This window comes from Panthera pardus, unplaced genomic scaffold, assembly GCF_024362965.1.
Source record: "Panthera pardus isolate Hobbes unplaced genomic scaffold, ASM2436296v1 HiC_scaffold_18, whole genome shotgun sequence".
Taxonomy (NCBI): Eukaryota; Metazoa; Chordata; class Mammalia; order Carnivora; family Felidae; genus Panthera; species Panthera pardus.
The window spans coordinates 3,152,152-3,178,649 of NW_026526743.1; the positions used below are offsets into that span (position 1 = coordinate 3,152,152).

Below are 26,498 nucleotides of genomic sequence, written 5' to 3' on the forward strand. Positions count from 1 at the left end.
AGGGGTTATAGGAGGGGGATGGGCTAAATGGGGAAGGGGCACTAAGGAATCTACTCCTGAAATCATTGTTGCATTATATGCTAACTAACTTGGATGTAAATTAAAAAAATAAAATTAAAAAAAAAAAGTAAGGGGCACTTGGGTGTCTCAGTCAGTTGAGCCTCCAACTCTTGGTTCTGGCTCAGGTCATGATCTCATGGTTCGTGGGGTTCGAACCCCGCGTGGGGCTCTGCGCTGACAGCTCAGAGCCTGGAGCCTGCTTCGGATTCTGTGTCTCCCTCTCTCTCTGCCCCTCCCCTGCTCGCGCTCTGTCTCTGTCTCTCAAAAATAAATTTAACAAGTTAAAAAAATTCTTTTTAAATCTAAAAAAAAAGAAAACGAAAGAAAAGAATGTTGTCCTCTGATTCAAGGCAAAGGCAGTGATCTGAATACCGGAGATTATGGGCATTTCAAAGCCTGTTCCATGCAAAAATATCATTAAAATCCACGAGACGGGTAAAATGGCATCATCTTCACTTGACTGTATTGTTTATGCCTTAAGAAAATATAATGTTGAGAAAGAAGTTGCTCCTACTTCAGATAATATATTTCGTGGAGTTTTGAAGTGGGGGGAAACGTCATTTATTGTGTCACAGACACCTGTCCCCACGACACAGATTAGGTGAATGGGTGTCCATTTAACAAAGGTTTTTCCTAAATTCTATTAGTTGGGAAAGATGTCTGGTGACCAGAGACCAATTTGGGGGGGTTTCTTGATCATTCAGCGTTATTGCATGGTTCTTGCCAAAAAAATACGATTTACCTCTTATCCAAATAACTTGGATTTTTACCATCAAAAAAAAAATTCCTTTGTTCTTGAATATATTTTTTACTTCAAATTTCCATTATAAAACAGTGTTCTCTGGCCGCTTATCAGTAATATGGCACATTTGTTGATCAATGAATTTCTGAAATTTATACTTAGAATAAGAACTTTGGAGGCAGTTGGAATGATCAGAATCTATTAAAATGACTTGTAGGCGGGATAGTTCAGCGACAAGACAGATTGGGTCTTAATAATTTTGCTATGATCAAATCGCTGTATTTGTCCATGGTGTTGGGACTGGGGTTCATGAGGGAAATAGCAGGTAATTTTTTTTTTTTTTTTTGGAGGATCTAGTGTCAGACCCTATTTCAGAAACATCATGTATACATACAAAATCTAACTAGGAAGGGGCGCCTGGGTGGCTCAGTCGGTTAAGCGTCTGACTTCAGCTCGGGTCATGATCTCATGGTTTGTGAGTTCGAGCCCCATCTTGGGCTCTGCGCTGACAGCTCAGAGCCTGGAGCCTGTTTCAGATTCTGTGTCTCCCTCTCTCTCTGACCCTCCCCCGTTCATGCTCTGTCTCTCTGTGTCTCAAAAATAAATAAACATTAAAAAAAAAATCTAACTAGGAAGTAGATGTCCTCTGTTCTTAATAACGAGTTAAGAAAGTCAGAAAATTGAAAAAACTCTGTCACCAACACATAATTTAAAAAACAAGAGTGACTTAATCGATTAAGCATCTGACTTTGGCTCAGGCCAAGATCCCATGGTTTGTGGGTTCGAGCCCCGCGTCGGGCTCTGTGCTGACAGCTCGGAGCCTGGAGCCTGCTTCAGATTCTGTGTCTCCCTCTCTCTCTGCCCCTCCTCAAAATAATAATAAATAATAAATAAACACTAAAAAATTATTTAAAAAATAAAGATTTTATTTTTTTAAAGCACTTATTTATTTTGAGAGAGAGTGAGAGAGCAGGGGAGGGGCAAAGAAAAAAGGGGAGAGACAGAGAACCCCAAGCAGGCTCCACGCTGTCGGCACGAGCCCAACCTGGGGCTCGATCTCACAAACAGTGAGATCATGCATAACCTGAGCCGAAATCAAGAGCCGGACGATTAACCAACGGAGCCAGCCAGGCGCCCCTCAAAGATTTTATTTTTAAGTAATCTCCACCCCCAATGTGGGGCTTGAACTCACAACCCCAAGAAGAAGGGTCCCTCTCTGCTCCACTGACTGAACCAGCCAGGTGCCCATAGTGAATTTAAATTTAAATGGCCACGGAACCTACCCTACTGGAAGGCTCAGGTCTAGACGTATCAGATACCAAAGCCAACGGTCTTTCTGGTACAGCTCACACTCTGATAAAGTGTTTCATATTCTGCAAGATAACATGATTTCTTCAAGAAACTTTCCACACGTTGTGGGGGAAAAAAATGTTATAACTTGTTTTGGGTTAAAATTGGAAAGAAGACCTTTAAGTCATGACTAATTCATAAGCCACTGACTGCCGGATCTAGAAGACAGAAGTCTTGAAGCCACATAGATACTTAATTTCTAGAGCTTCACTGAGGTGGAAAGAGGACAACCTAAATGAGGGTAATAGACGAGTCATTCCTGGCCATCGGTATGCAAATGAACAATTCCTAAAATTAGCCCTGGAGAGAAGTCTTCTCAGAAAACAAGGTTCAGACTGCTGCCTTCCCCCGGAGTTTGTGTAGAGAGAATTACCCATGAGGATTTTTCAAACCCACACTTTCCTTTGCCCGTTAGCGATGCCCCCACGCTCTCCTGTCTCTGTCGCGTTTTCCTTCTGTGGAGTCAGCTACCTGCATTCTGCGTCTGGAAGATACACATGTCCCGATCCCTCGCGTACTTCACATACCATCCGATTCATCCACGTGGAGATAAATTTGCCCTTGCTTTCCAGCGCCTTCCCAATTTTCTCTCTCCCCTATGAAGCGGTCACCCACAGGCCATGCCTTTTCTTTTTCCTTTTTTTTACTGTATCTTTTTGAGTTTTTAAATTTTCTAAAAATAATTTATTTATTGTTTAATTTACATCCAAGTGCGTCAGCCTAGGGTGCAACAGTGATTTCAGGAATAGGTTCCTTGATGCCCCTCCCCCATTTAGCCCATCCCCCCTCCCACAACCCCTCCAGAAACCCTCAGTTTGTTCTCCAGATTTATGAGTCTCTTCTGTTTGGTCCCCCTCCCTGTTTTTATATTATTTTTGCTTTCCTTCCCTTATGTTCATCTGTTTAGTGTCTTAAAGTCCCCATATGAGTGAAGTCATATGATATTTGTCTTTCTCTGACTAATTTCGCTTAGCATGATACCCTCTGGTTCCAACCACGCTGTTGCAAATGGCAAGATTTCATTCCTTTTGATTGCCGAGTAATACTCCATTGTATATATATACCACATCTTCATTATCCATTCTATTTTTTTTTAATGTTTGTTTATTATTTTGAGAGAGAGAGCACGAGCAGGGGAGGGGCAGAGAAAGAGGGAGACACAGAATCCGAAGCAGGCTCTAGGCTCCGAGCTGTCCGCACAGAGCCCGACACGGGGCTCCAACTCATGAACCACGAAATCATGACATGAGCCGGATTCGGACGCTTAACGGACGGAGCCACTTTTTAAGTTTATTATTCATTTTGAGAGAGACAGAGTGAGCAGGAGAGGGGCAGAGAGAGAATCCCAAGCGGGCTCTGAACTGTCAGCACAGAGCCCGGTGCGGGGCTTGAACTCACGAAATGTGAGACCACAACCTGAGCCAAAATCAAGAGTCAGACACTTACTGGACTGAGCCACCTATGCGCCCCAAGATCCCGAGGGTCTTTATAAAGACCCTTATAGAAAGAGGGAATTGGGAGCATCAGTCACAGACCAGAGAGTAGAAGTGATTGGTGAAAAGATGCACTTTCAAGATGGAGGAAGGGGCCATGACCAAGGAATTCAGGCAGCCTCTAGATGCTGGGAGAGGCAAGGAAATGGATTCTCCTCTTAACTTGGTTCCAGTACCAATCCCAAAGTATGTGGTGGGGGAGGGGCACGGCACACCAACAAGCAACTCTCAGGATACCAGCTGGGTATCCTAGAATTCGACTCAGTTTTTTATTTTATTTTATTTTATTTTATTTTATTTTATTTTATTTTATTTTATTTTATTTTTAAGTAATCTCTACACCCAACGTGGGCCTCGAACTCACAATCCCGAGATCAAGAGCCATGTGCTCTACCACTGAGCCAGCCAAGAGCCCTCATTCGCCTCAGTTTGGATACTGTCTACCCAGCGATGTGTCAGATTCCCATGAGGTGAAGAGCTCAATCCCACAAGACTGTCCCCACCCCTGCAGACACCAGTCGAAAGCCCACGCATTGTGCTTCTGACCAACTGGCAACAGATCAGAGGTTCCTGATGATGTGGTTTGAAGTGATGGGGTCTGGAGCCAATAGCCAAGAAAGAATTCTTGAGACGCCTTTGTGCAAAAAGGTGGTTTTACTAAAGCATGCTGACAGGACACGCGGGCAGATAGAGCTGCCTGGGGTTGTGACGGCTGACTGATTATATAAGATTTTCTATCCTTTGGAGGGGAAGGTGACGTCAGGGTCACAGGAAATTGAATCTACAGGTTTCCGGAAGTTTGGCTATTGATAAGATTGCTCTGTGTTTCCTTGTAAATCATTAAGACATTTGCAAACTGATCAAGACTCCCGTCCTGCATGACTGTGATCTCTGTCAGTTAGCCACTTGCTTTGCCCTTTAGCAAAGCATTAACACTGAGATAAGTAGGAACTTCCTGGAAGAATCTCATACTCTGACAGACACAAGTATTTGTCAATGGGCTGCAGGTTCCAAGGAAATTTAATTGTATCTACTTTTTTTTTATGCCTTTGTTCCCTCACATCACTAAGACCCCCTCCTTGGGTTTGATTAATTTGCTAGAGTGGCTCACAGAACCCAGAGACACATTTTACTTGCTAGATCGCCAGTTTATTATATCCGTGCCCTCTCCAGACACAACTCTCTCCCCAACCCAGAATCTCTGCGAACCCTGTCCTTTTGGGTTTTTAGGGAAGTTTCCTTACATAGTCATGATTGAGTAAATCACTGGCCATTGGTGATTGATTCCACCTCCAGCCCTTCTCTCCTCCAGGGAGGCAGGGGTGCGGAGCGGGATGCGTGTGTGTGTGTGTGTGTGTGTGTGTGTGTGTGTGTGTGTGTAAGCTCCAACCCTCCAATCACAAGATTGGTTGCTCTGGCAACCATCCCCATCCTCGGGTGGAGGACCCACCCCATTAACTCATTAACATAACAAAAAGACTTTTGTCACTCTTAACACAGGAAATCTAATGTTTTTGACAAAACGAAATTGTCCTTTTTTAAAAAAGTAATCTGCACACCCAGAGTAGGGCTTGAACTCAAGACCCTGAGATCAGGAGTCACATGCTCTACAGACTGAGCCAGCCAGGTGCCCCCAAAATGAAATTGTTCTTAAGAGTAAAATCATTTTGGGGCACCTGGGTGGTCAGTCGGTTGAGCGTCCCACTTTGGCTCAGGTCACGATCTCGCGGTCCGTGAGTTTGAGCCCTGCGTCGGGCTCTGTGCTGTCAGCTCAGAGCCTGGAGTCTGCTTCGGATTCTGTGTCTCCCTCTCTTTCTGCCCCTCCCTTGCTCACACTCTGTCTCCCTCTCTCTCGAAAATAAATAAACATTAAAAAAATTTTTTTTAAGAGAGAAAAATCATTTTGCTGTAAGAGTGAAGGACCAGGCTCTTCCACGGTCAAGGCAACTCTTGCCAACAGTGTGGAAAGCTAAGTAGAGAACCCCCAAAGGCCATCCTCTTGCCATCTGCACAGGGACCCATCTCATTCCCTATCAACAAGTGCTCCAGCTTCCAGGGACTTTCACTTTGGGGCTGGCCGCTGGACATCCGCTCTCCAGGGTACTGATTAACTGTGGACTTGATTCCTTTCATCTCCCCTTGCCTGGAATAATAGTGTGATTGGTCTGCCATTGGTTTGGAGTATGTGATTTCCTTTTTTTTTTTTTTTTATAAGTTTATTTATTTTTGAGAGAGAGCGCGGGGGATGGGCAGAGACAGAGACAGAGAGACAGAGAGAGAGACCATCCCAAGCATCCTCCGCGCTATTCAGGCAGAGCCCTTCTTGGGCCTCGAAGTCATGAACCGAACCGGGAGATCATGACCTGAGCCAAAATCAAGAGTTGGATGTTTAACTGACTGAGCCTCCCAGGCGTCCCTGGATTGTGTGAGTATGGCTTAATGGAGACATTATCCTGCATTCAGCTGTAAGTAATCCCTGCACCCAACGTGGGGCTGGAAGAACTTCCAACCCCTGGATTTCAAGAGTTCCTGGCTCCAATGACTGAGGCAGACAGGTGCCCCGCCCCCTTTAAAAATAGAACTCAGCCCTCAGGCATAAAGCAAGATCAGTTAATATCATATAGAAGACCATGCTTTGAAATGCCTTGGTGGAGGAGAAAATACCTTCGGGGGAAATTCTTGCTTCTTTTATTTTGTATTTTATTTTCAAAGTGGATCACTTTCAAATCAAGGAATAGGGCCAGAGGATGCTACAAAGTCATTTTCCCTTTCTTAAAGGGCCCTCTATCCTCATTATGTAAACAGAGTCACGTGATCTTCAGTGTTTGTGATTTCCTGCACCGTTTTTTCCCACGTAAAGGAGGAAACATTTTTCCTCTACCCTCTTATTTACTCTCCTGGGGGCCTGCCAATTAAGCCAACAAAAGACAGATTTATTAATAGCTTTATGTTCAGGACTTCACAGTAATGAAGCGAAACTCAAAGAAGCAGTAAGAAAGAGGTTTTGGGCCTTAAGGGACAATCCCTAGTGAGGGAAGGGACTAGGAAACATAGGGAGAAACTAATGGAAGATAGGAGCTATTTTAGAAGGTCGGTTTATGCAAATTCATCTTTGCGTTGACTCCCCACCTTCTAGGATAAAAGTTGCTTTTCTCTACCTGATCCCGAGCTGGGAAGGGAGCACAGGTACCTTCCTCAAAGAGACACTTATGGTCTGCTTTCAGTGGTTTTTAAAAAAAATTTTAAATTTATTTTTGAGACAGAGAGAGACAGAGCATGAGCAGGGGAGGGGCGGAGAGAGGGGGAGACACAGAATCTGAAGCGGGCTCCAGGCTCTGAGCTGTCAGCACAGAGGCGGACGCTGGGTTCAAACTCACAGAGTGTGAGATCATGACCTGAGCTGAAGTCGGACGCTCAACCGACTGAGCCACCCAGGAGCCCTGCTTTCAGGGACTTAAGGGAAGGACTGAGAGCTCGTCTTGCATCTGTTGACGCTCAAAATAATCCTTATGCCAAAGTGACATTTTGGGGTGGTATATTCCCCCACCATCACTCCCTCCCCAGCTTTATGGAGATATTGACATGTAATATATGCAGGTTTAAGGTGGCTACAGTGTAAGGGTTAAATTGTAGTGTAGGGCTAACCTATAGCCTTAGGAAATTTGACACTGTAGGTTAAGAGATAACAGCCTTGTCCTATCAATCAAGGGAACAAAAGTTCAAGGGAAATCAACTGGATTGGTGTTTGACTGGAAAACTTTGAAAAAGTGGGCCAGAGGCAGGGTCAAGGAGGTCAACTGGTTGTGGCTTAGCTGCAGAAGGTCTGAACTGTGTCCACCCCCATCTGGGAACTATTTCCTTTGTTCTGTCCCCAGGTGATGATGATAAGACAATGTGGTTGGCTATAAAAACTCTGTACCCTGCCTGTTCCAGGCCGCACTCTGGTCAAGAGTGTCGGTCCCGATCCGTTGGCCTTGCCTCTCATTGCAATAAACTTTGTTGTGACTGTCCCTAGTGCCCGTAGCATTCTGTTTCAGGAGTCGTGTGGATGCAACAACCGTATAATTGGTGCTGGGTTGTTGAGCACAACAGTCAAGAAGGATTTCTTGGGGCACCCGGGGGGTGGCTCAGTCGGTTGAGTGATGGACTTCGGCTCAGGTCATGATCTCACAGTTCAGTTCATGAGTTCAAGTCCCAAATGGAGCTCTCTGCTGTCAGCACAGAGCCCGCTCCCGATCCTCTGTCTCCCTCTCTCTCTGCCCCTCCCCCAATCACGCATGTGCTGTCTCTCTCTCAAAAACAAATAAACATTACAAAATAAAGTTTTTTTTTAAAGAAAGAAAGACTTTCTGGGGCATCTGGGTGGCTCAGTCGGTTAAGCATCTGACTTTGGCTCAGGTCATGGTCTCACGGTTCGTGGGTTCGAAGCCCCGCATCGGGCTCTGTGCTGACCTCTTGCTCAGCAACTGGAGCCTGCTTCGGATTCTGGGTCTCCCTCTCTCTCTGCCCCTCCCCTGCTCTCACTCTGTCTCTCAACAATTAATAAATATTAAAAATTTTTTTGTTTTTAATCAAATCTTAAAAGAAAGAAAGAAAGAAAGAAAGAAAGAATTCTTGAGACGTTTTTGCCGTGCGAAAGAAGTGCTTTGATTATAGCATGGGGACAAGACCCGTGGGCAGAAAGAAAGAGGCGCACCGGAATTGTGAGGTGCGACTGATTATATATTTTTTAAGTTGGAGGGGTAGGTAGAGTTTACGGAAGTCTCTAAAGGGATTTCCATATGTTAAAGAAGACTTATAGAATCCTGGAGGCCTGACTAATGTCAAACTAAGGTTGCTTTTTGTCTCTAGCAAAGCCTTAACATTAAGGCAGCTGTGAGTTCCTGAAGGAAGGTCTCCTGGGGCTCTTCCGGTCCCCAGGTATTTATCTGTGGGCTGCAAGAGGTAAGGAAATTTAATTTTATCTGCATTTCTCTTCTCTTTGTTCTCCTCATCATAATGATTTTGCAAGGAAAGCAAAAGTCTTCCTCTATCCCTCAAGGTTTCCCAGCTGGACTAAGAATTAAACTTACACGAACTAATTAATTAATTAATTAACACGAGACAGATCAATGAGAAAACAACAAAGTTGTATTACAGACACACAGAGGACCCATAATGAAATCGAGACCCAAAGAGATAACAATGTAAATGTTTTTAAATTAAAAAAACTAAATAAAATAAAAATCAAATTAAATTTAAAAAATAAATAAATAATAAAAACTTTTACTTATTTTTTCATGTTTTATTTTATTTTTGAGAGAAAGAGACAGAGCATGAGTGGGCAAGGGGCAGAGAGGGAGGGAGACACAGAATCCAAAGCAGGTTCTGGGCTCGAAGCTGTCAGCACAGAGCCCGATGTGGGGCTCAAACTCAGGAACTGTGAGATCATGACCTGAGCTGATGCTTAACTGACTGAGCCACCCAGGCGCCCCAATAAATAATATCGCTCTGGTTCCCACTTTAAGCAATGGTGTAACAAGAATTCTGGGTGTGTGTGTGTGTGTGTGTGTGTGTGTGTGTGTAAATATTATTCATGTGTGTAACCCTGTGACTGGGTCCCCTGAAGTTTTGTGAGGTTTTTTTAATGTTTTGTTTATTTTTAAAAAATTGTTTAATGTTTATTCGGTTTTGAGAGAGAGAGACAGAGAGCGAGCATGGGGTGGGGGGTGGGTGGAGACAGAGAGAGACGGAGACACAGAATCCAAAGTAGACTCCAGGCTCTGAGCTGTCAGCACAGCAGGGGAGGGGGGGGGGGGACAGAGGATCCAAAGCGGGTTCTGAGATGAGAGCACAGAGCCAGATGCGGGGCTCAAATTCACAAACTGTGAGATCATGACCCGAGCAAGGTCACTTAACCGGCTGAGCCACCCAGGTGCCTCTGGGTATCTTTTGAGGAACTACAAGGAATGTAGGGACATTCTGTTGGGACAGAGGGCAGGGGGCTGGCCTTTTTCTCTCTGGTTCCCATCAGCCTTCAGTCAGGGGCTGCCAAGAAAGTGTGATGCCTTCCCACTTTCAGGTTGGAACACATACCAGTGCGAGTGGCCACGTGGGCTCCCCCAAGATCACTTCCTGCAGAAGCAGAGAAGCTCTGGGGTGAAGCATGAGATGAAAAGCACTTTTATAATTAATTCTTTATGAGTTTTTATGAATAATCTCAGATTATGCACAGCTGAAGAAAATAACAAAGAACAGGAGGTTGGTAGGGGAAGCAAACCCGAATGGAGTATAAGAGAAGGAAATACAAAAAAGAATGGAAAAAGAGGGCACCTGGCGGCTCAGTCAGTAGAGGGCTCGACTCTTGATCTTGGGGTTGTGAGTTCAAGCCCCACATTGGGTGTAGAGATTACTTAAAGATAAAACCTTAAAAAAAAATCTTAGCAGTATTGGGGAGGGAGTGGGGAGTGCATATTACCTTTAAAAGAATAAAAATTATAATGACAGCTGAATTTCCAATAGAAAGATCAGACCACAGAGAAAGTTATGGAATGATGTCTTCAAAGTACCAAGGAGAAAAAGCCAATCTAGAATTCTATACCCAGTAAAAATATCTTTTAAAAATAAAAATGAGTGTGCCTGGGTGGCCCAGTCGATTAAATGTCTGACTTCGGCCTCAGGTCATGATCTTCTGGTTCATGGGTTCACGCCCCACATCAGGCTGCTGTCAGTGCCCCTTTCCACCCATGTTTATAGCAGCATAATTCACAATAGCCAAAAGTTGAAGACAACCCACCGGTCCGTAGATGGATGCAGGGATAACCCAATGTGATGTATCCATACAATAGAATATTATTCACCCATTAAAAAGGTGCATGAGACATTGACACAGGCTATGACACGGGTGGACCCTGAAAACATTATGTCAAATAAAAAAGCCAGACACAAAAGGACACGTATTATATGCTTCCAATTCTATGAGGTACTTAGAGTTTATTTTTGTTTATTTTGAGAGAGAGAGAGAATCCCAAGCAGGCTCATGAGCTATCAGCACAGAGCCCGATGCAGGGCTCAAACTCGTGAACTGTGAGATCATGACCCGAGCCAGAATCAAGAATCAAATGCTTAACCAACTGAGCCACCCAGGTGCCCCTCTATGAAGCACTTAGAACTGTCATTCGTAGAGAGGGAAAGCAGATAGACGTTATCAAGGGCTGGAGGGAAAAGGAAGCAGGAAGCAAGCACTCAAATTGTGGCAAGTGACTGATGTCAGCCTTCTGTGACCATCTCAAGTGACCTCAAGGAAGAATCAAAAACAACTGGGGCACTCAGGTGACAGTCTGTTGAGCGTCCGACTTCGGCTCAGGTCACGATCTCTCGGGTTCGTGAGTTCGAGCCCCGTGTCGCCTGCTTCGGATTCTGTGTCTCCCTCTTTTTCTGCCCCTTCCCTGCTCATGCTCTGTCCCTCTCCCTCTCTCAAAAAGAAATAAACATTAAAAAAAATTGTTTAAGAATTAAAAAAAAAAAAAAAGGAAGAGCTGAAAACCCGGTTAAGCAGAGGCACGCAAGCAATATTTTTAATCAGATAGGATAGATACATAATGTATTGAGGTGACTTGAGGGTCTCTCTCCTGTCTCCATGGAGACGTAATTTTTAGGCCGGAAACAAATTACACCTTGTGACGCTCAAGTATTTGGAGAACTGGTTGCAAACAAAGATATGCTTCTCCCTTTTGTATATATGATCCCCAGCAGCTAACAAGCTTTGGAGCAGTTCTTTTAATGTTTATTTATTTTTGAGAGAGAGAGAGAGAGAGAGAGCGCGCGCGCGCGCGCACGTGCGCGAGCGAGTGGGGGAGGGGCAGAGAGCAAGAGAGACACAGAATCTCGGAAGCAGGCTCCAGGCTCTGAGCTGCCCGCACAGAGCCCTACGCGGGGCTGGAACCCACAAACTGCGAGATCATGACCTGAGCTGAAGTCAGACGCTTAAGGGACAGAGCCCCCCAGGCGTCCCTGGAGCAGTCTTCAGAGCAACGGAGAAGACTGTTTCCCAGGCGGTGGTGAACAGAGGTCGGTTTTCTCTCAGTGGACAGGATACAGAATTTTAGCTTGGAAAGATGAAAAGGTTCTGGAGACGGACGGTGGTGATGTTTGCACAACAGTGTGAATGTGCTGAATGCCACTGCACTGTACCCTTAAGGATGGTTAAAGGGGACATGTCTGTTGCTGTATATTTTATCACAACAAAAACTCTGTCGCAGTGTAGGTGGGGGTGGAGGGAGATGCATAGAGCGCAGAGGATTTGGGGGGCAGTGAAAACACTGTATAAAAGTGGACACGGGTCGTTATACATTCGCCCAAATCCACAGAATATACAACATCAGAGGCACCTGACTGCTTCGGTCGGAGAAGCAGGCGACTCTTGATCTCGGGGTTGTGAGTTCGAGCCCCACGTTGGGGGTAGAGATGATTTATAAATAAAATATAAATAAAATAGTTTAAAAAAAAAAAAGAACATACAACACCGAGAGTGAACCCAAACACACAGTAAACTGTGTAATCACTTTGGTGATTACCCCGTATTCAATGTAGGTTCGTCTCTAGTTTAAAAAAAAAAAAAAGTACAGGGCACATGGGTGGCTCAGTGAGTTAAGCAGCTGACTGTTGATCACAGCTCAGGTCTTGATCTCATGGTGGTGAGTTGGAACCCCGCATTGGGCTTCACACCCAGCGTGAACAATAAATTAATTAAAATAATTAATAATTAATTAAAAATAAATTACTTAAAATTTAAGTGAAAAAAAGTAGCATTCTGGTGCCTAATGTTGATACGGGAGGAAACTGTGCATGTTTGGGGACGGGGGCATATGGGAAATCTCTGTACCTCAGTTTCGTTGTAAACCCAATACTGCTTTCGTAATAATAATAGTCTTCTTAAAATATATTTTAAAAAAAATTTTAAGGCTTATTTAATGTTGAGAGAGAGAGAGAGAGACACGGAGACGGAGCGCAAGCAGGGGTGGGGCAGAGAGAGGGAGACACAGAATCGGAAGCAGGCTCCAGGCTCTGAGCTGTCAGCGCAGAGCCCCAGGCGGGAACTCGGGAACGGGGAGATCATGACCTGAGTCAAAGTCGACCGCTTAGCTTAACCACCTGAGCCACCCGGGCGCCCAGAAGTGTTTTTTTGTGTTTGTTTGTTTGTTTGTTTGTTTTGTTTTTTTGTTTTTTTTTAAGTAATCTCTACACCCAATGTGGGACTTGAACTCACAACCCCAAGATCAAGAGTCGCGTGCTCCACGGACTGAGCCAACCGGGCGCCCCCATGAAGTCTTTTTTTCCAACACAAGTTTAGGGGCACCCAGCTGTCTCAGTCAGTGGAGCATTGGACTCTTGATCTCAGGGTTGTGAGTTCGAGACTCACCTTGGGTGGGCGATTACTTTTTAAAAGACGAGTTTAGGTGCAGGGTACTAATAGGCAATGTAAGCTTTAGGGTAGAATTGCATTTCTAGAGAGGAGACATTTCATAAAAGGTTAATTGACTTGACTTTTAGCGGTTCCCTGCCCTTTCCTAGAGAGCCGGGGAGCTGGCTGGGCTGGCCTCCGTCTTTGGGGGAGGGGAGGAGGGGAGGAGGGGTGGAGCAGGGGTGGAGGTGGGGCGGGGAGGGGGCGGGAACGGGGCGGGGTTGGGGGGGCGGGAACGGGGCGGGGTTGGGGGGGGCGGGGATGTTAATCAGGCCTGGCTGGGGACCTTCCAAAAGAAATCCCCAGTCGGGGTTGAAGTTATTCCGCGGACGCTCTTCGCCGGCACCTGCAGGTCAGGTGACCCTCCAGTTTAAACAGATGTAGGTGATTTGTTGTTGTTGTTGTTGTTTTAACAGGGTCGCGGGGAGCGGGGGCCGCGTCCTCGCCGGCTGGATTCAGGCAGCTGTTCTCTTTCCCTGGAATCGGGGATCGGAGGACGTTCTCGTTCCTCGCGGGAGGGTCGCCGGTTCAGTCCCAGTAACGGTCAGCACAGTATTTTGTTACAACTGTTGGCGCGGACCTCGCAGGTCACCGGCTGGTCAACGCTCGCGGGGTGAGGAAGGCGGCGGAAGGAAAAGAGGGAAACTGAGGACCCCTCCTCCCGACCGTGTCCTCTTCCAGGGCAGAAAAAAGTCTTCCTTTCCTTGGGAAGCGCCTCTCTTTCTGGACGCCTCTAAGGAGCAGAAGTGGCTGGGGAGACCCTGGGTGCGGGGGGGGGGGCCCCAGGGGGGGGGCTGGGGGGGGCAAGTCCCGGGATCCCCTTCCTGCTGGCTCCTCCTTCCCCTGCTCCCACCCCTTAAACCGTCCATTTTGAGGAGCCGGGGTCCGGAAGCAGATACAAAAGGCCCGCGCAGGATGAATCTCTGTCGTCGATCCCTGTTGGGGGGGGGGGGGGGGGGGGTGAGGGCGTGGTTTTTTATTTTATTTGCTTATTTAATTGTTCTTTTTGCAATCCCACCCCTCTCGTCTGCAGCCCTGCAACCCTCTGTCCGGTGCAGGGAATGAGCTCTTGGGCGGCGCCACCCACAGACGCGTCCAGAAGCCGGTGCAGCGGGGATGGTGAGTGTGCCGGCTTGTCGCACGATCCAACACCGCGGGCGGGACCGGGTCGGATCCCGGGGAGTCGGGGGCAGCTGTCTGCGGAAGCCTGATTGCCTCCGCCCTGGAGGAGAGGGGAAGCCGAGAGTGGCCCACGTGCTGAGCCCTAAAAGCCCCCGGGGGAAGGGGCGGTCCCTCCACGCTGTGGTCCCTGGAGTGGGCAGGGAGATACCTGCGTGCGGGGGGGGGAGGAAGGGGTTGGGGAGGGAGGGCAGGGACGGGGGAGGGGGGCTGTTCAGACCCATTAAGTGTTGGGAGTCCCTCAGCGATTAGGAAAATTCCGGGCACATTCACATGGAGAGGGTGGCCATCGGGTTCTCCTCTCCTAGAGAAAGGATTTCGGGGTGTGGGTTTGGTCCAGTGAGCACTTTCTTTCTTGGGGGGTGGGGGGAACTGAGACCTCCGTAGAGAGCGTTTCTAAAAGAACACGTTGAAAGGAGTTCAAGTGAAGTTGTCAGCATGGAACCCCATGGTCTGAACAAATTGCCTGTCCTTAGTCTCCTCCAGGAAGGTCTGGTTCACGGGAAGCTCCGCGCACAGGGAGGGGGGATGCGCTCTATCTGCCAGACGTGGGGGTTTTCTTTCCCACCTGCTTCCCTGAGACGACCCCAAATTACACATTCTCTTTGTTCGTCTGTTTTCTCCCACTGTCCCAAACATTATAATGTGTCTGAGATCGCCCGGGACTCACCTGGAGCCCCCGTTGTAATGGTTTGTTGCAAGGAGAGAGATCGATTGCACCTGAGAGGAACCTGCGGAAGGAAGGGCTGGCGTTATTATAGGATCCCAAGGTGGGGGGGTGGGGGGGGGGAGGTGGTAGTAATTCAGGGTAGGTGTATGTAAATGGATCCGGGCTTAGATAGGCTCAAACTGAGCCCAGGGTAAAGGAGTTATCTGGTCTGGACGTTCCCTTGGAAACTACAAGGTCAAGATAGATGTGGAATGTTGTGTCCCAAACCCCTTATCAGGAGTCCTGCCCCAGGTTGCAGATCGGAGGCGAGGCCGCTTCTCTGTCCCAGTGACTCAAGATCCCCCAGGCAAGAGTGGAATGTTCTCTTCTTACCGATATGATAGGATGTCAAATGGGCTACGAGTTTTAGGGGATAAAGTTTATCAGTGAGTTAGAAAACAGTTGAGTAAGGGGGGAGGGGGGGGGAGGGACAAAAGTCCTTTTGTCTTTGCTGCTGGTTTCATCCTTGTCTGATTTGCAACTCGGGGGACGGGACGAATGGCTGGGAGGCGGTTCATTCACAATGGCAGAGTTGCCTAAAAGTCTCCTGTTTGCCCCAAGCACCTAATGACTTTATATTATTTGAGGGTCACAGTTCTATTTTGTGAAAACCTGGGTTCGCGTAAACCCCAGAGTAGTGAATACAAGGGGAACCCACCTAAACCGGTGACATTTTTGAGACCAACGTAGTATGGTTGCCTCTTACTTAAACGGAATCAGTATATTTAAGAAGATGTGGGAATTCAGTTCGTGAGTTTGAGCCCCGCATCGGGCCCATGCTGACAGCTCAGAGCCTGGAGCCTGCTTCGGATTCTGTGTCTGTCTCTCTCTCTCTCTCTCTCTCTCAAAAATAAATAAACATCTAAAAAAAATTAGAAAGTTCTTTTGTACTAAGCTTTTCTTCCCCCTCTCTCACTATTTAAAGATTTTATTTTTAAGCAACCTCTGCACCCAACACGGGGCTCGAACTCGCAACCCTGGGATCAAGAGTCGCGCGCTTTACAAACAGCCAGCCGTGAGCCCTGTACTACTAAGCTTTTTAAAGCCAAGAATGAGAGGTACCTACCTGGCTCAGTCAGCAGAGTGTGGGACTCTTGATCTCAGGATTGTGGGTTCGAGCCCCACATTGGGGATAGAGATTACTTAAAATAAAATCTTTTCAAAAGTAAATAAAAATAAAACAAAAGCCAGGATGGATTGGCTGTAAGATTACACGGCAGAATAAATAAAATTAAGCTTTAATATATGAATTAAGTTTGTGAAAAATTTCATAAAGACAAGAGTACATAAAACTTAACAAGTAGAATTATTCTATTTTTTACTAGTTTTATTTTATTTTACTTTATTTTAATTATTTTATTTTAGTTGTAGCCTCCATGCCGAACAGGGGACTTGAGCTCGGGACTCAGATTAAGAGTTGCACGCTCTACTGACTGAGCCAGCCAGGTACCCCACAAATAGATTTAAAAAAAATTTTTTTTTTCAAGTTTTATTTATTTTTGAGAGAGAGAGCATGAGTTGGGGAGAGGCAGAGAGAGAGGGAGACACAGAATCTGAAGCAGGCTCCAGGCTGTAAGCTGTCAGCACAGAGTCCCACGCGGGGCTCGAACTCGCAGACTGCGAGATCATGACCTGAGCCGAAGTCGCACACTTAACCGAGCCACCCAGGCTCCCCAGAATTTTTAAAATAATGTAATAAATAGGTAGGTCCTCAGGTTAAGGAATCAGACACTGCTGTTGGTTAGAGGCCCTCGGCCCATCCCTGCCTGACCCCCTTGCCCTGCTTCCTTCTGGGGTTAATCACCATCTTGAAATTCTTTTTAAGTTTATTTATTTTGAGAGAGAGCATGCACTCGAGTGGGGGTGGGGCAGAGAGAGAGAGAGAGAGAGAATCCCAAGCAGACTCTGCACTGTCAGCTGAGAGCCTGACTCGGGGCTCAAACCCACGAACCCTGAGACCGTGACCTGAGCTAAAACCAAGAGTTGAACCCTCAACCGACTGGGCCACCCAGGCGCCCCGCCATCTTGAATGTTCTGTCGATCATTCTTTCGGTCTTCCTTTTTTTCCCCCGTTAAGTGTATAGTTGAAGCATTTTCAGACCTGCGGTGAATGTATAGTAATAATAAAACAAATACCCATGGAACCGTAAAGATTCGCAGATTTGCTAATATTTTGCTTTATTTGCTGTCTGTATATGAACACATGGTCGCGTAAAGTCAGGTACGCAGGTTGCCCTGTTTGCTGTCTGTATGCGCGTGTGTGTTCACAGATGCTCGTGCACACTTTTTTTTTGTTTGTTTTTTGCTGAACCACCGGAGAGAGACTTTTAGATATCGCGACATCTCACCCCTTGCGCCTCAACACGTCTCCCCTGAAAACAGTGCAGTTCCCAGGTTTCTGCAGGGTGTCACTGAGTCCGCCCCTCTGTTGCTTAGGGATGTGGAACCGTCCCCACCTTGGCTGCTGCTCGGACAGAACTGCCGGGATCACTTTTGTCCTTCCTGCTTCTCACGCGGAAGAGTGTCCCCTGCCACTCGGCTGGTAAAGTGCGGGCTGCAGTCCAGCAAAATGGGCAACAAATGGGACCTTGTTAGAAATCCCAGGCCCAGGCTCCTCCCCAGGCCTGGGGAACCCGATTCAGTTTCGGAAGGCAGTTCCACAATATAAATCTTGGAGTAGGATTATAGGTAGTAGATTCGGGACTGTCAGATTTTCTTTTTCTTTTTTAATTTTTTTTTTAATGTTTATTTTTGAGACAGAGAGAGACAGAGCATGAACAGGGGAGGGTCAGAGAGAGGGAGACACAGAATCCGAAACAGGCTCCAGGCTCCGAGCCATTAGCACAGAGCCCGATGCGGGGCTCGAACTCACGGACCCTGAGATCATGACCTGAGCTGAAGTCGGACATTCAACCGACCAAGCCACCCAGGCAACCTCTTTTTTTTTTTTTTCAACGTTTTTTATTTTTTATTTTTGGGACAGAGAGAGACAGAGCATGAACAGGGGAGGGTCAGAGAGAGGGAGACACAGAATCGGAAACAGGCTCCAGGCTCCGAGCCATCAGCCCAGAGCCTGACGTGGGGCTCGAACTCACGGACCGCGAGATCGTGACCTGGCTGAAGTCGGACACTCAACCGACTGCGCCATCCAGGCGCCCCTCTTTTTTTTTTTTTTTTAATTAAAAATGTTTAATATTTACTTTTGAGAGTTGGGTGGGGGAGGGAGGGGCACAGAGGATCCGAAGCAGGCTCCGCCCACCGTTGACAGCACAGAGCCGGAAGTGGGGCTCGACCCCAGAAACCACGAGATTGTGACCTGAGCCAAAGTTGGACGCTTCACCGACTGAGCCCCCCGGGTGCCCCAGGGCTATCAGGTTTTCTGTGTAAAAGAAATGTTTTTCACAGTATGATTGTGGCAGTTTGCATCCACACAATAGGTTTTTTGGTTTTGTCTTGTTTTGTTGTTAGTAGGCTCCATGCCCAACATGGGGCTCGAACCCGTGACCTCAAGGTCCGGAGTCGCATGCTGTACTGACTGAGCCAGCCAGGTGCCCCACACAACAGTTTTCCATATAGAAATTACAGTACACAGTGCATATCACGTCGGGATCGGCGCCGACAGCGTGGAACCTGCTTGGGATTCTCTCCCTTTCTCTCTGCCCCTCCCCGCCCAAATAAACAAACATTAAAAAATATATACTAAAAAAAAAAAGAAAGAAAGAAAAAGAAGAATCGCACCCTCTCCCAACTGAGCCAGCCAGGCGCCCCGGGAGCGGGATTCCTTTTACGCAGGGCGCAAACACCAGGCATAGGTGCCATTCGTTCCTCGTACAGGCTCATGGTGTGACGGGGCACTCGCTCCCCTCCCTTTCGTTGACCACCCGGGAACAGTTGGTGCGTGGGAAGGTCCCAGCCACGTGACCGCTCCCTGGCGCAGTTGAAGCCAAAATCCAGAGTTGGATGCTTAACTGGCTGTGCCCCCCCCCCCAGGCGCCCCCTGAGGATTTTTGTTTTCTTTTATTCTTATTTATTTAATTTTTTTTTTTTTTAAGAGAGATCACAAGCGGGGGAGGGGAGCAGAGGGAGCGAGAGAGGAGACAGAACCCCAAGCAGGCTCTGTCAGCCCAGAGCCCGACGCGGGGCTCAAACTCACGAACCAAGAGATCATGAGCTGAGCCGAAATCCAGAGTCTAATGCCTTCCCCGACTGAGCCACACAGGTGCCCCGAGAAGTGCTGTTTTATGGCCCCTTTGGTTTCCCCTTTTTGGGGATCATGATGAGTTCGCATGTTAGTAACCAGTCCGTTTCAATCAGTTGCACAGTTAGGGTTCAGAATCTCCCAAACTGGGCCATTGGCAGATCGTTAATAGTCAACGTCTGTATTTCTTTTTTCTTTCTTTCTTTCTTTCTTTCTTTCTTTCTTTCTTTCTTTCTTTCTTTCTTCCTTCCTTCCTTCCTTCCTTCCTTCCTTCCTTCCTTCCTTTCCAGCCTCTGTATTTCTTAACACAGTCTAGGGTGGCTTCTCCGCCTTCTGACAGCACAGGGTCCCTCAGACTCACCCTGTGGATTTTCTCTTCCTAAATCAGCCCATTTCTCAGGGCTTCCTGCTTATTTCTTCTGGGCGCTTTCTCTCCAGAGATTTGCCAGGGAAGTGTGTGTGTGTGTGTGTGTGTGTGTGTGTGTGTGTGTGGTTCCTGCTGATACTTTATCCTAAAGTCGGCCATTTTTGAACTCTAAAAAAAATGTTTTTAAGTTTATTTATTTTAAGTAATCTTTTCGCCAAACGTGGGGCTCGAACTCACAACCTCCAGATCAAGAGTCACACGCTCTTCTGACTTTGAGCAAACCAGGCGCCCTGACTTTTTAATGTTTTTATTTATTTTTGAGAGAGAGAGAGGGAGACACAGAATCCGAAGCAGGCTCTGGGCTCCGAGCTGTCAGCACAGAGCCCGACGCGGGACTGGAACTCGTGAACTGCGAGATCATGACCTGAGCCGAAGTCAGACGCCCAACCGACTGAGCCACCCAGGCGCCCCCCTGACTTCTTAAAATTTTAGATTTGAAATCTTTCTTCTCGGGCTAAAAGCCTTGCTTCCTTATGAACACAGTCCCTTTGACTGATCCTGCAGTGTATATAAAATATCTGTAAGAGGGCGCCCGAGTGGCTCAGTCGGTAAGCGTCCGACTTCGGCACAGGCCATGATCTCACAGTTCGTGGGTTCAAGCCCCGCATCGGGCTCTGCGCTGACAGCTCACAGCCCGGAGCCTGCTTCGGATTCTGTGTCTCCCTCTCTCTCTGCTCCTCCCCCACTCACGCTCTGTCTGTCTCTCAAAAATAAATAAACATTAAAGAAAAATAAAAAATAAATAAAATATCTGTAAGATATTTCTGTAAGAAATATCTTCTGTAAGAAGCAGGGTCAATATTGGCCTAGCAGTAAGGCGTAGTTTCCTTTCTTTCGGATGACGGGCTATTATTACGTGCTAAGGTTGTAGCGTCCCTCAAATTAACTTTCCACCCCAAGTGGTTGATCTGCCGGCTTGATGGGCTCCTGGCGTCATTTATTTGACTTTCCCTATTTGGGGGATTTTCTTATCGAATGTGTGAACATTACCTCGTTCCTAATTAAAGTCTATATAACAGGGTTTGGGGGCAGCTGGGTGGCTCAGTCGGCTGTGTCCAACTCTCGGCTTCAGCTCATGTCGTGATCCCAGGGTCATGGGATCGAGCCCCACATCAGGCTCCGAGCTGAGTGTGGTGCCTGCCTGGGATTCTCTCTCTCTCTCTCTCCCTCTGCCCCTCCCTCCCCCCCTCACACTCTCTCTCTCTTTCCCTTAAATTGTGTGTGTGTCTGTATGTATGTGTGTGTATATATATATATATATATATATATATATATATATATATATACACACACAGACCACGTGATATCACTTTACATCCGTGGATAAGAGATCTCACTCATTCTTTTTTTTTTTTAAGTGTTTGTTTATTTTTGAGAGAGAGAGAGAGACACAGCCCGAGTGGGAGAGGGGCAGAGAGAGAGGGACACACAGAAGCCAAAGCAGAACTCTCAGCACATCTCAGTTCAGCCTGATGTGGGGCTCGAACTCACGAACCCTGAGATCATGAACTGAGCCAAAATGAAGTCGGATGCTTAGCTGACTGAGCCACCCAGGCGCCCCGAGAGGTGGGCTAGCTTAATATACGACTGGCAAACGCCTTTCCTTGGCCCGCCTTCGTTGCAGACAACCCACCCCAGTCTCCACTTCTGAAGAATATCGTGTGACATTCTTCCCCTCCGTGTGTCTGTGTCCAGATTTCCTCTTCTTGTGAGACCTCGGTCGTTTGGAATAGGGCCCACCTACTCCTGCGTGACCTCCTGGTACCCCTTGCGAATCCGCAAATGCCTCATTTCCAAATCGGGGTCACATTCATAGGTACTGGGGGGGGGCGGTTAGGACTTCGGCCTGTCCTCGGGAAGGGTCGCGACTCCGCCGGTAACAGCGCCCCAAACGGGCGTGTTGTTTTAGGACGCCGTGACCTTCACAGACGTGGCCGTGAATTTCACCAAGGAGGAATGGGCCCTGCTGGACCCCGCGCAGAGAAATCTCTACAGAGACGTGATGCTGGAGAACTGCAGGAACCTGGCCTCCGTGGGTGAGGATGCTACCCTCCCTCGCTTACCCGCGGGGGCCCAACGCGAGTCTGGCCCTTCCTGAGTTCCCGGAGGGTTGCTGAGAAACGGGGCCAGGACCGTTAAGCAGCGGCGCTGCGGCCCCTGGCCCCCCGGGGGTGGACGCAGGGTTTGACCCCATGAGAGGGGAACTCTGTCCGTCGCGGTACATTTGTATTCGTTTCACGATTCACAGCCCTCGGAGGATCCTTAGGTGGGTGAACACAGAGCGCAGAGGGTGTTGGCGCATTCGTGAGGGAAGCGGAGGGACCGCTTAGGTGCGGCAGAGTCATACTTGCTTGGCTTCAGAACCCCTGCTTCAGGGAGTTTCTGTTTCTGGCACCGCTGTCTTCCCCCCCACCCCCCCACCCCCCACCCCCCACCGTGACCAGGATCTCAATGAGGCACCCCCTAGTCTGGTCTCCCATTTGGACGAGCAAGGAGCAGGTCTGGGAATGGTGCAGGGGGGTAAGTTGACCCCTGCACCTGCTCGCCAGGCAGATAGGAATCCTCACAAGGAAGGCTTTTACGAGGTGGAATTTATTTTTCTTTTGCTTATTGGTGAGAGAGACCCAGTGCGAGCAGGGGAGGGGCAGAGAGAGAGGGAGACACGGGATCTGAAGCAGGCTCCAGGCTCCGAGCTGCCAGCACCCCAGAAGGAGACCTTCTGGGCCACGAAGCGGTCACTCCCTTACTCTCCCCTCCAGCCCTGGGCGACCACTAATCTGCTTTCTGTCTCTGTAGATTGACCTACGCTAGATATTTCATATACGTGGAACGGGACAAAACGTGGTCGTCCGTGTCTGTCTTCTTTCACTTGATACGATGCTTTCGAGGTCCAGCCCTCTTGCCATCAGCTATCTGTGCATCACGGAGGGTCTGTGGCCAGACTATCTTTTGTTTCTCCACCATCTGCTTGATGGGCAGTTGATTTATTTTCACTGTGTGAACACGCCTATACCTGTATCTGTTACGACGTCTGTTTTCAACTCCCGTGGGTAGATACTCGGGAAGTGGATTGGCCGGGTCGTATGGTAATTCTCTGTTTCACTCTTTGAGGAACCACCGCTGTTTTCCACAGGGGTGAGAGGCGTTCTTCATCAACATTTCCACATTGGTTGGGCATGGACGGGGGGGGGGGGGGGGGCGCCTGGGTGGCTCAGTCGGTCAAGCGTCCAACTCTTGGTTTCGGCTCAGGTCACGATCTCATGGTTCATGGGTTTGAGCCCCGCAGCGGGCCCTGTGGGGCTTGGGATATTCTCTCTCTCTCTCTCTCTCTCTCTCTCTCTCTCTCTCTCTCTGTCCCTCTCCTTAAGAATAATAAAAAGAAAGAATCCATTTCATCTGGGAGGCAAGCAAAGACTCTAAGACGCATCAGAATCGTCCAGGCTTTTATTCTTTCTTTTTGTCCCAAAGACCTGTGCCCCTTTAAAGTCACACACGGACTCTGACTTAGTCCGTCCGGGCTGACGCCATACCATGTTCCAGGTGGCTTTCACACATTTGTCTCTTCACTGGGAAGTCCAAGGTCAAGGTGCCAGTAGGTTTGGTTCCCAGCCAGGCCTCTCTTCCTGGTTTGCAGACGGCCGCCTTCTTGCTGTGTCCTCAACGTGCTAGAGAGAGAGCGAGCTCCGTTCTGCTTTTGTAAGGACACCAGTCCCATCGTGGGGGCCCCACCATCACATTCTCATCTAGACCTGATTACCTCCCAGAGGCCCCCCCCTGCAAATCCCCTCATCACATGGGGGATGAGGGCTTCAACATAATGGATTTCTGGGCGACACAAAAACAGTCCATGGCAGACTCTTTGTCCGGTTCTCTTCCATGAGGCTACACCTTCCTGGCGACTCCTTTCCTCGATCCCTGAACAAGCGTTTCGTAGCGGGTCCCGTCCACACAGCACCCGTCCTCACTGCAGTCGAGCTCCCGGCACGGCCCAAATCCTGATGTCTTTCCGCTCTCTTGCTCACTCTTCCTTCCCTCTCGTGCAGAGTGACCGTTTGACAAGAAACCCACCTGGGCACTTCCCTGTCTTATCCTCCCCAACCCACCTTGACTCTCAACAAAGAACTTGACTTTTGTGCACTTTATTTCAGACTCGCTGAATCAACATAAGACCCAAAACTCAACCCCCCGGCAGGACATTCTCGCCGAGAAGACCCCTCAAGGAGCGAACAGAGTGTGTGCCGTGAGCCACAGTTCCCGGCCCTCCCCGCGGGGAAAAGACTGGAAATGCCATGAGACAGGGGAGCCGCCCAAGCAAAGGGACCCAAAGTGGCAGCAAGCTGTGGGCGTTCACAAGAAGGGCGAGTCTCTGGTCAGAATCTGTGAATATCGCGAAACGAAGGACAATCCTAAACCAGGCTCCAAGCTTGTGCCTTCCCGGAGAGATGCCTCAAGAAACCTTATCCCAAACTGGGGCTCAGATATCCTGAAACAAAATCCTGTCCTAACCAGTAATCAAAAGATCTATAAAAACTACGGATATGATAGACTCTTATGGCAAAGCATTGTCTTGATCCCGTTTGTGAGGAGTCAGATGGGGCCGGAGTCAAACGTGTGGCCTCATGATTACAACAATGTGCTTCACAGCCATAATAACATTCGCATGGGGACGGACGTTCATGAATGGGATCCATTTGGAAAAGCCTTTGGTGAAGACATTTGCCTCAACGTATGCAGGACTCACGTTACAGAGAAAACCTACGCGTCCGATCCATGTGGAATCACCTTCCAAGATAGCTCGATCCATGAGGCACAGAGGCAATCCTGTATGACAGAGGCAAATCATGAGAATAAGCAAGATGAGAAGTCCTTTGCCCACCCTGCAAATTCTGACTCACGCAAGGAGACTAAGCCCGGAGGGGGGAAATACAAATGTCAAGAATGTAGGAAATCTTACCTGTATCAGTCGTCCCTCGTGAGACACATGGAAATTCACACCGGAGAGAAACCCTACGAATGCCAGACATGTGGGAAAGCCTTTAAATATTCCTTACACCTTAACAAACACTTACAAAAGCACATTATCAAGAAGCCCTATAAATGTGGGCGATGTGGGGAGACCTTCAATGAGTTCTCAAAGCTTGCCGAACATAGAAGGGTTCATATCGTAGAAAAACCCTATAAATGCGAGGAATGTGGGAAAGCCTTCATCAGTTCTCACAGATTTAAAAACCACCTAAAAACTCACAGTTGACGGGCACCTGGCTAGCCCATTCAGAAGAGCGCGATCTCAAAGTCACGCCTTCAAGCTCCACGTGGGCTGTGGAGATTGCCTAAATAAATAAACTTGAAAAAAAAACAAAACAAAACGAAACTCACAGTTGAGAGGGGTCCTGCGAATGAAAGGAATGTGGGAGAAGTTTCATTAGTTTTCTCGAAATAACGAGCACATGAGGACGTTTTGGGAGGGAGCTCGAGTCTTCCCTGAACGACAGAAATGTGAGAACCCAACACCTTGACATATTCACACCGTATGTAGGTAAGGTCTCTGGAAAGTTTGTCATCTTTTTTCAGCTTTGCTAGACGTTTCCCCTTGCACTGGAGACACGCCCTGTGAATCTAAGGAATCTGGAAAAACCTTCAAGGTTGTCTCAGTGTAATCCTTGCACGAATTCACACTTTGGAGACTCGTCGTGGGAGTAAGGAACATGAGAAACACCTCTTTAAACATTCGTCCCTTAAGTTACCCAAAAGACTACATCCTGGAGATGATTCTAAGATTGTAATAGATCCAGGAAAGTCTCCCCGCTTCCAAGGCACAGATGAATACATAGTAGGAGAGAAACACAGTAAATTTAGGATTGCTGCCACTGCCTTGCCTCATCCTTCATCTGGGACCAAAATTCATTCCTTTCCAGTTTTGGTTCTCTAATAAAATCCTCCGAGATGATGAATATGCTCTCTGTGTGCCTTTCCAGCTCTGAATTTTCAATATGCAGTAGCTTTGTTAGTATTTACACACAGGTGTTCTCACCAACACGACGCCCCGTTTGAGCCTCATTTATTTTTTGATTTTTTTTAATACTTATTTCTGAGAGAGAGAGAGAGAGACAGCATGAGCAGGGGAGGGGCAGAGGGAGAGTGAGACAGAGAATCCGAAGCAGGCTCCAGGCTCCAAGCTGTCAGCACAGAGCCTGATGCGGGGCTCGAACTCATGGACCTCAAGACCATGACCTGAGCCAAAGCCGGACACTTAACCAACTGAGCCGCCCAGGCGCCCCTGAGCCTCCTTTAATTCAAGTTGGGGTTTGGTGTGCTCTGGGATAACATTTTTGTTGTCAGTTGGTTGTTATTGGTCATGATTTGGCTGCATTATGGTCTGAGTATGTGGTCTTTGTGATGCTGCTGGGGGACATGTGTTCTGATGTTCATTTCAGTCCCATGGGGCTGACTTCCGTCAACTGCCTGGCCACATGCATTCTTCTCATCCTCTTTAGTAAGTATAAGGGTCCATAGACTTGTTTTTGCAGAGTTAGCCCTGTTGAAGGTTTGTAAATGCATTTTCTACATTTTCTCATAACGGGTAGTGGGTAGATCTTAGAGCCCTGACAGAATTCACTGGCTTGGATTCCTAGAAAGCTGTACGAAAGACGAGAGTGTCACTCGTTTTGTCTTAACTAAGTTCCCGTTGCTCTCTTTCCTAGCTGCTCTCTGGAGACCGGCTGAAATTCCCTGAAGTAGCACAAGCAACTTTAGGATCATTGAAATGAAGGTCATGGTCCCAATAACACAACCTTCAAAACACAAGAGTCCTCACTCCCCTGGACATGTTTTTGGGTGTCTGGCTGCAACAGACTGTGTGGCTAGACTAAGTAGATGAAGCAAGCCTCTGATTTGATTA

General features: G+C 47.8%; 2 protein-coding genes across 4 annotated transcripts in view; both read left to right on the forward strand.

Moving 5' to 3' along the window:
- ZSWIM9 (zinc finger SWIM-type containing 9) overlaps positions 1-26,498 on the forward strand; it is a 181,946-nt gene that overhangs the window by 83,027 nt on the left and 72,421 nt on the right. The window lies entirely within an intron of this gene.
- On the forward strand, positions 13,383-25,551 carry ZNF114 (zinc finger protein 114). 3 transcript variants are annotated; one of them, XM_019425830.2, is made up of 5 exons: positions 13,501-13,700; positions 14,121-14,206; positions 21,296-21,416; positions 21,510-21,636; positions 23,749-25,551. In XM_019425830.2, the coding sequence occupies exons 4-5, from the start codon at positions 21,603-21,605 to the stop codon at positions 24,849-24,851; spliced, it is 1,137 nt and encodes a 378-aa protein (XP_019281375.2). In that variant the 5' UTR covers positions 13,501-13,700; positions 14,121-14,206; positions 21,296-21,416; positions 21,510-21,602; the 3' UTR covers positions 24,852-25,551. The 3 variants fall into 3 exon arrangements, with proteins under 3 accessions (XP_019281374.2, XP_019281375.2, XP_019281373.2); XM_019425829.2 differs by lacking the exons at positions 13,501-13,700; positions 21,296-21,416 and adding an exon at positions 13,383-13,467; XM_019425828.2 differs by lacking the exon at positions 21,296-21,416.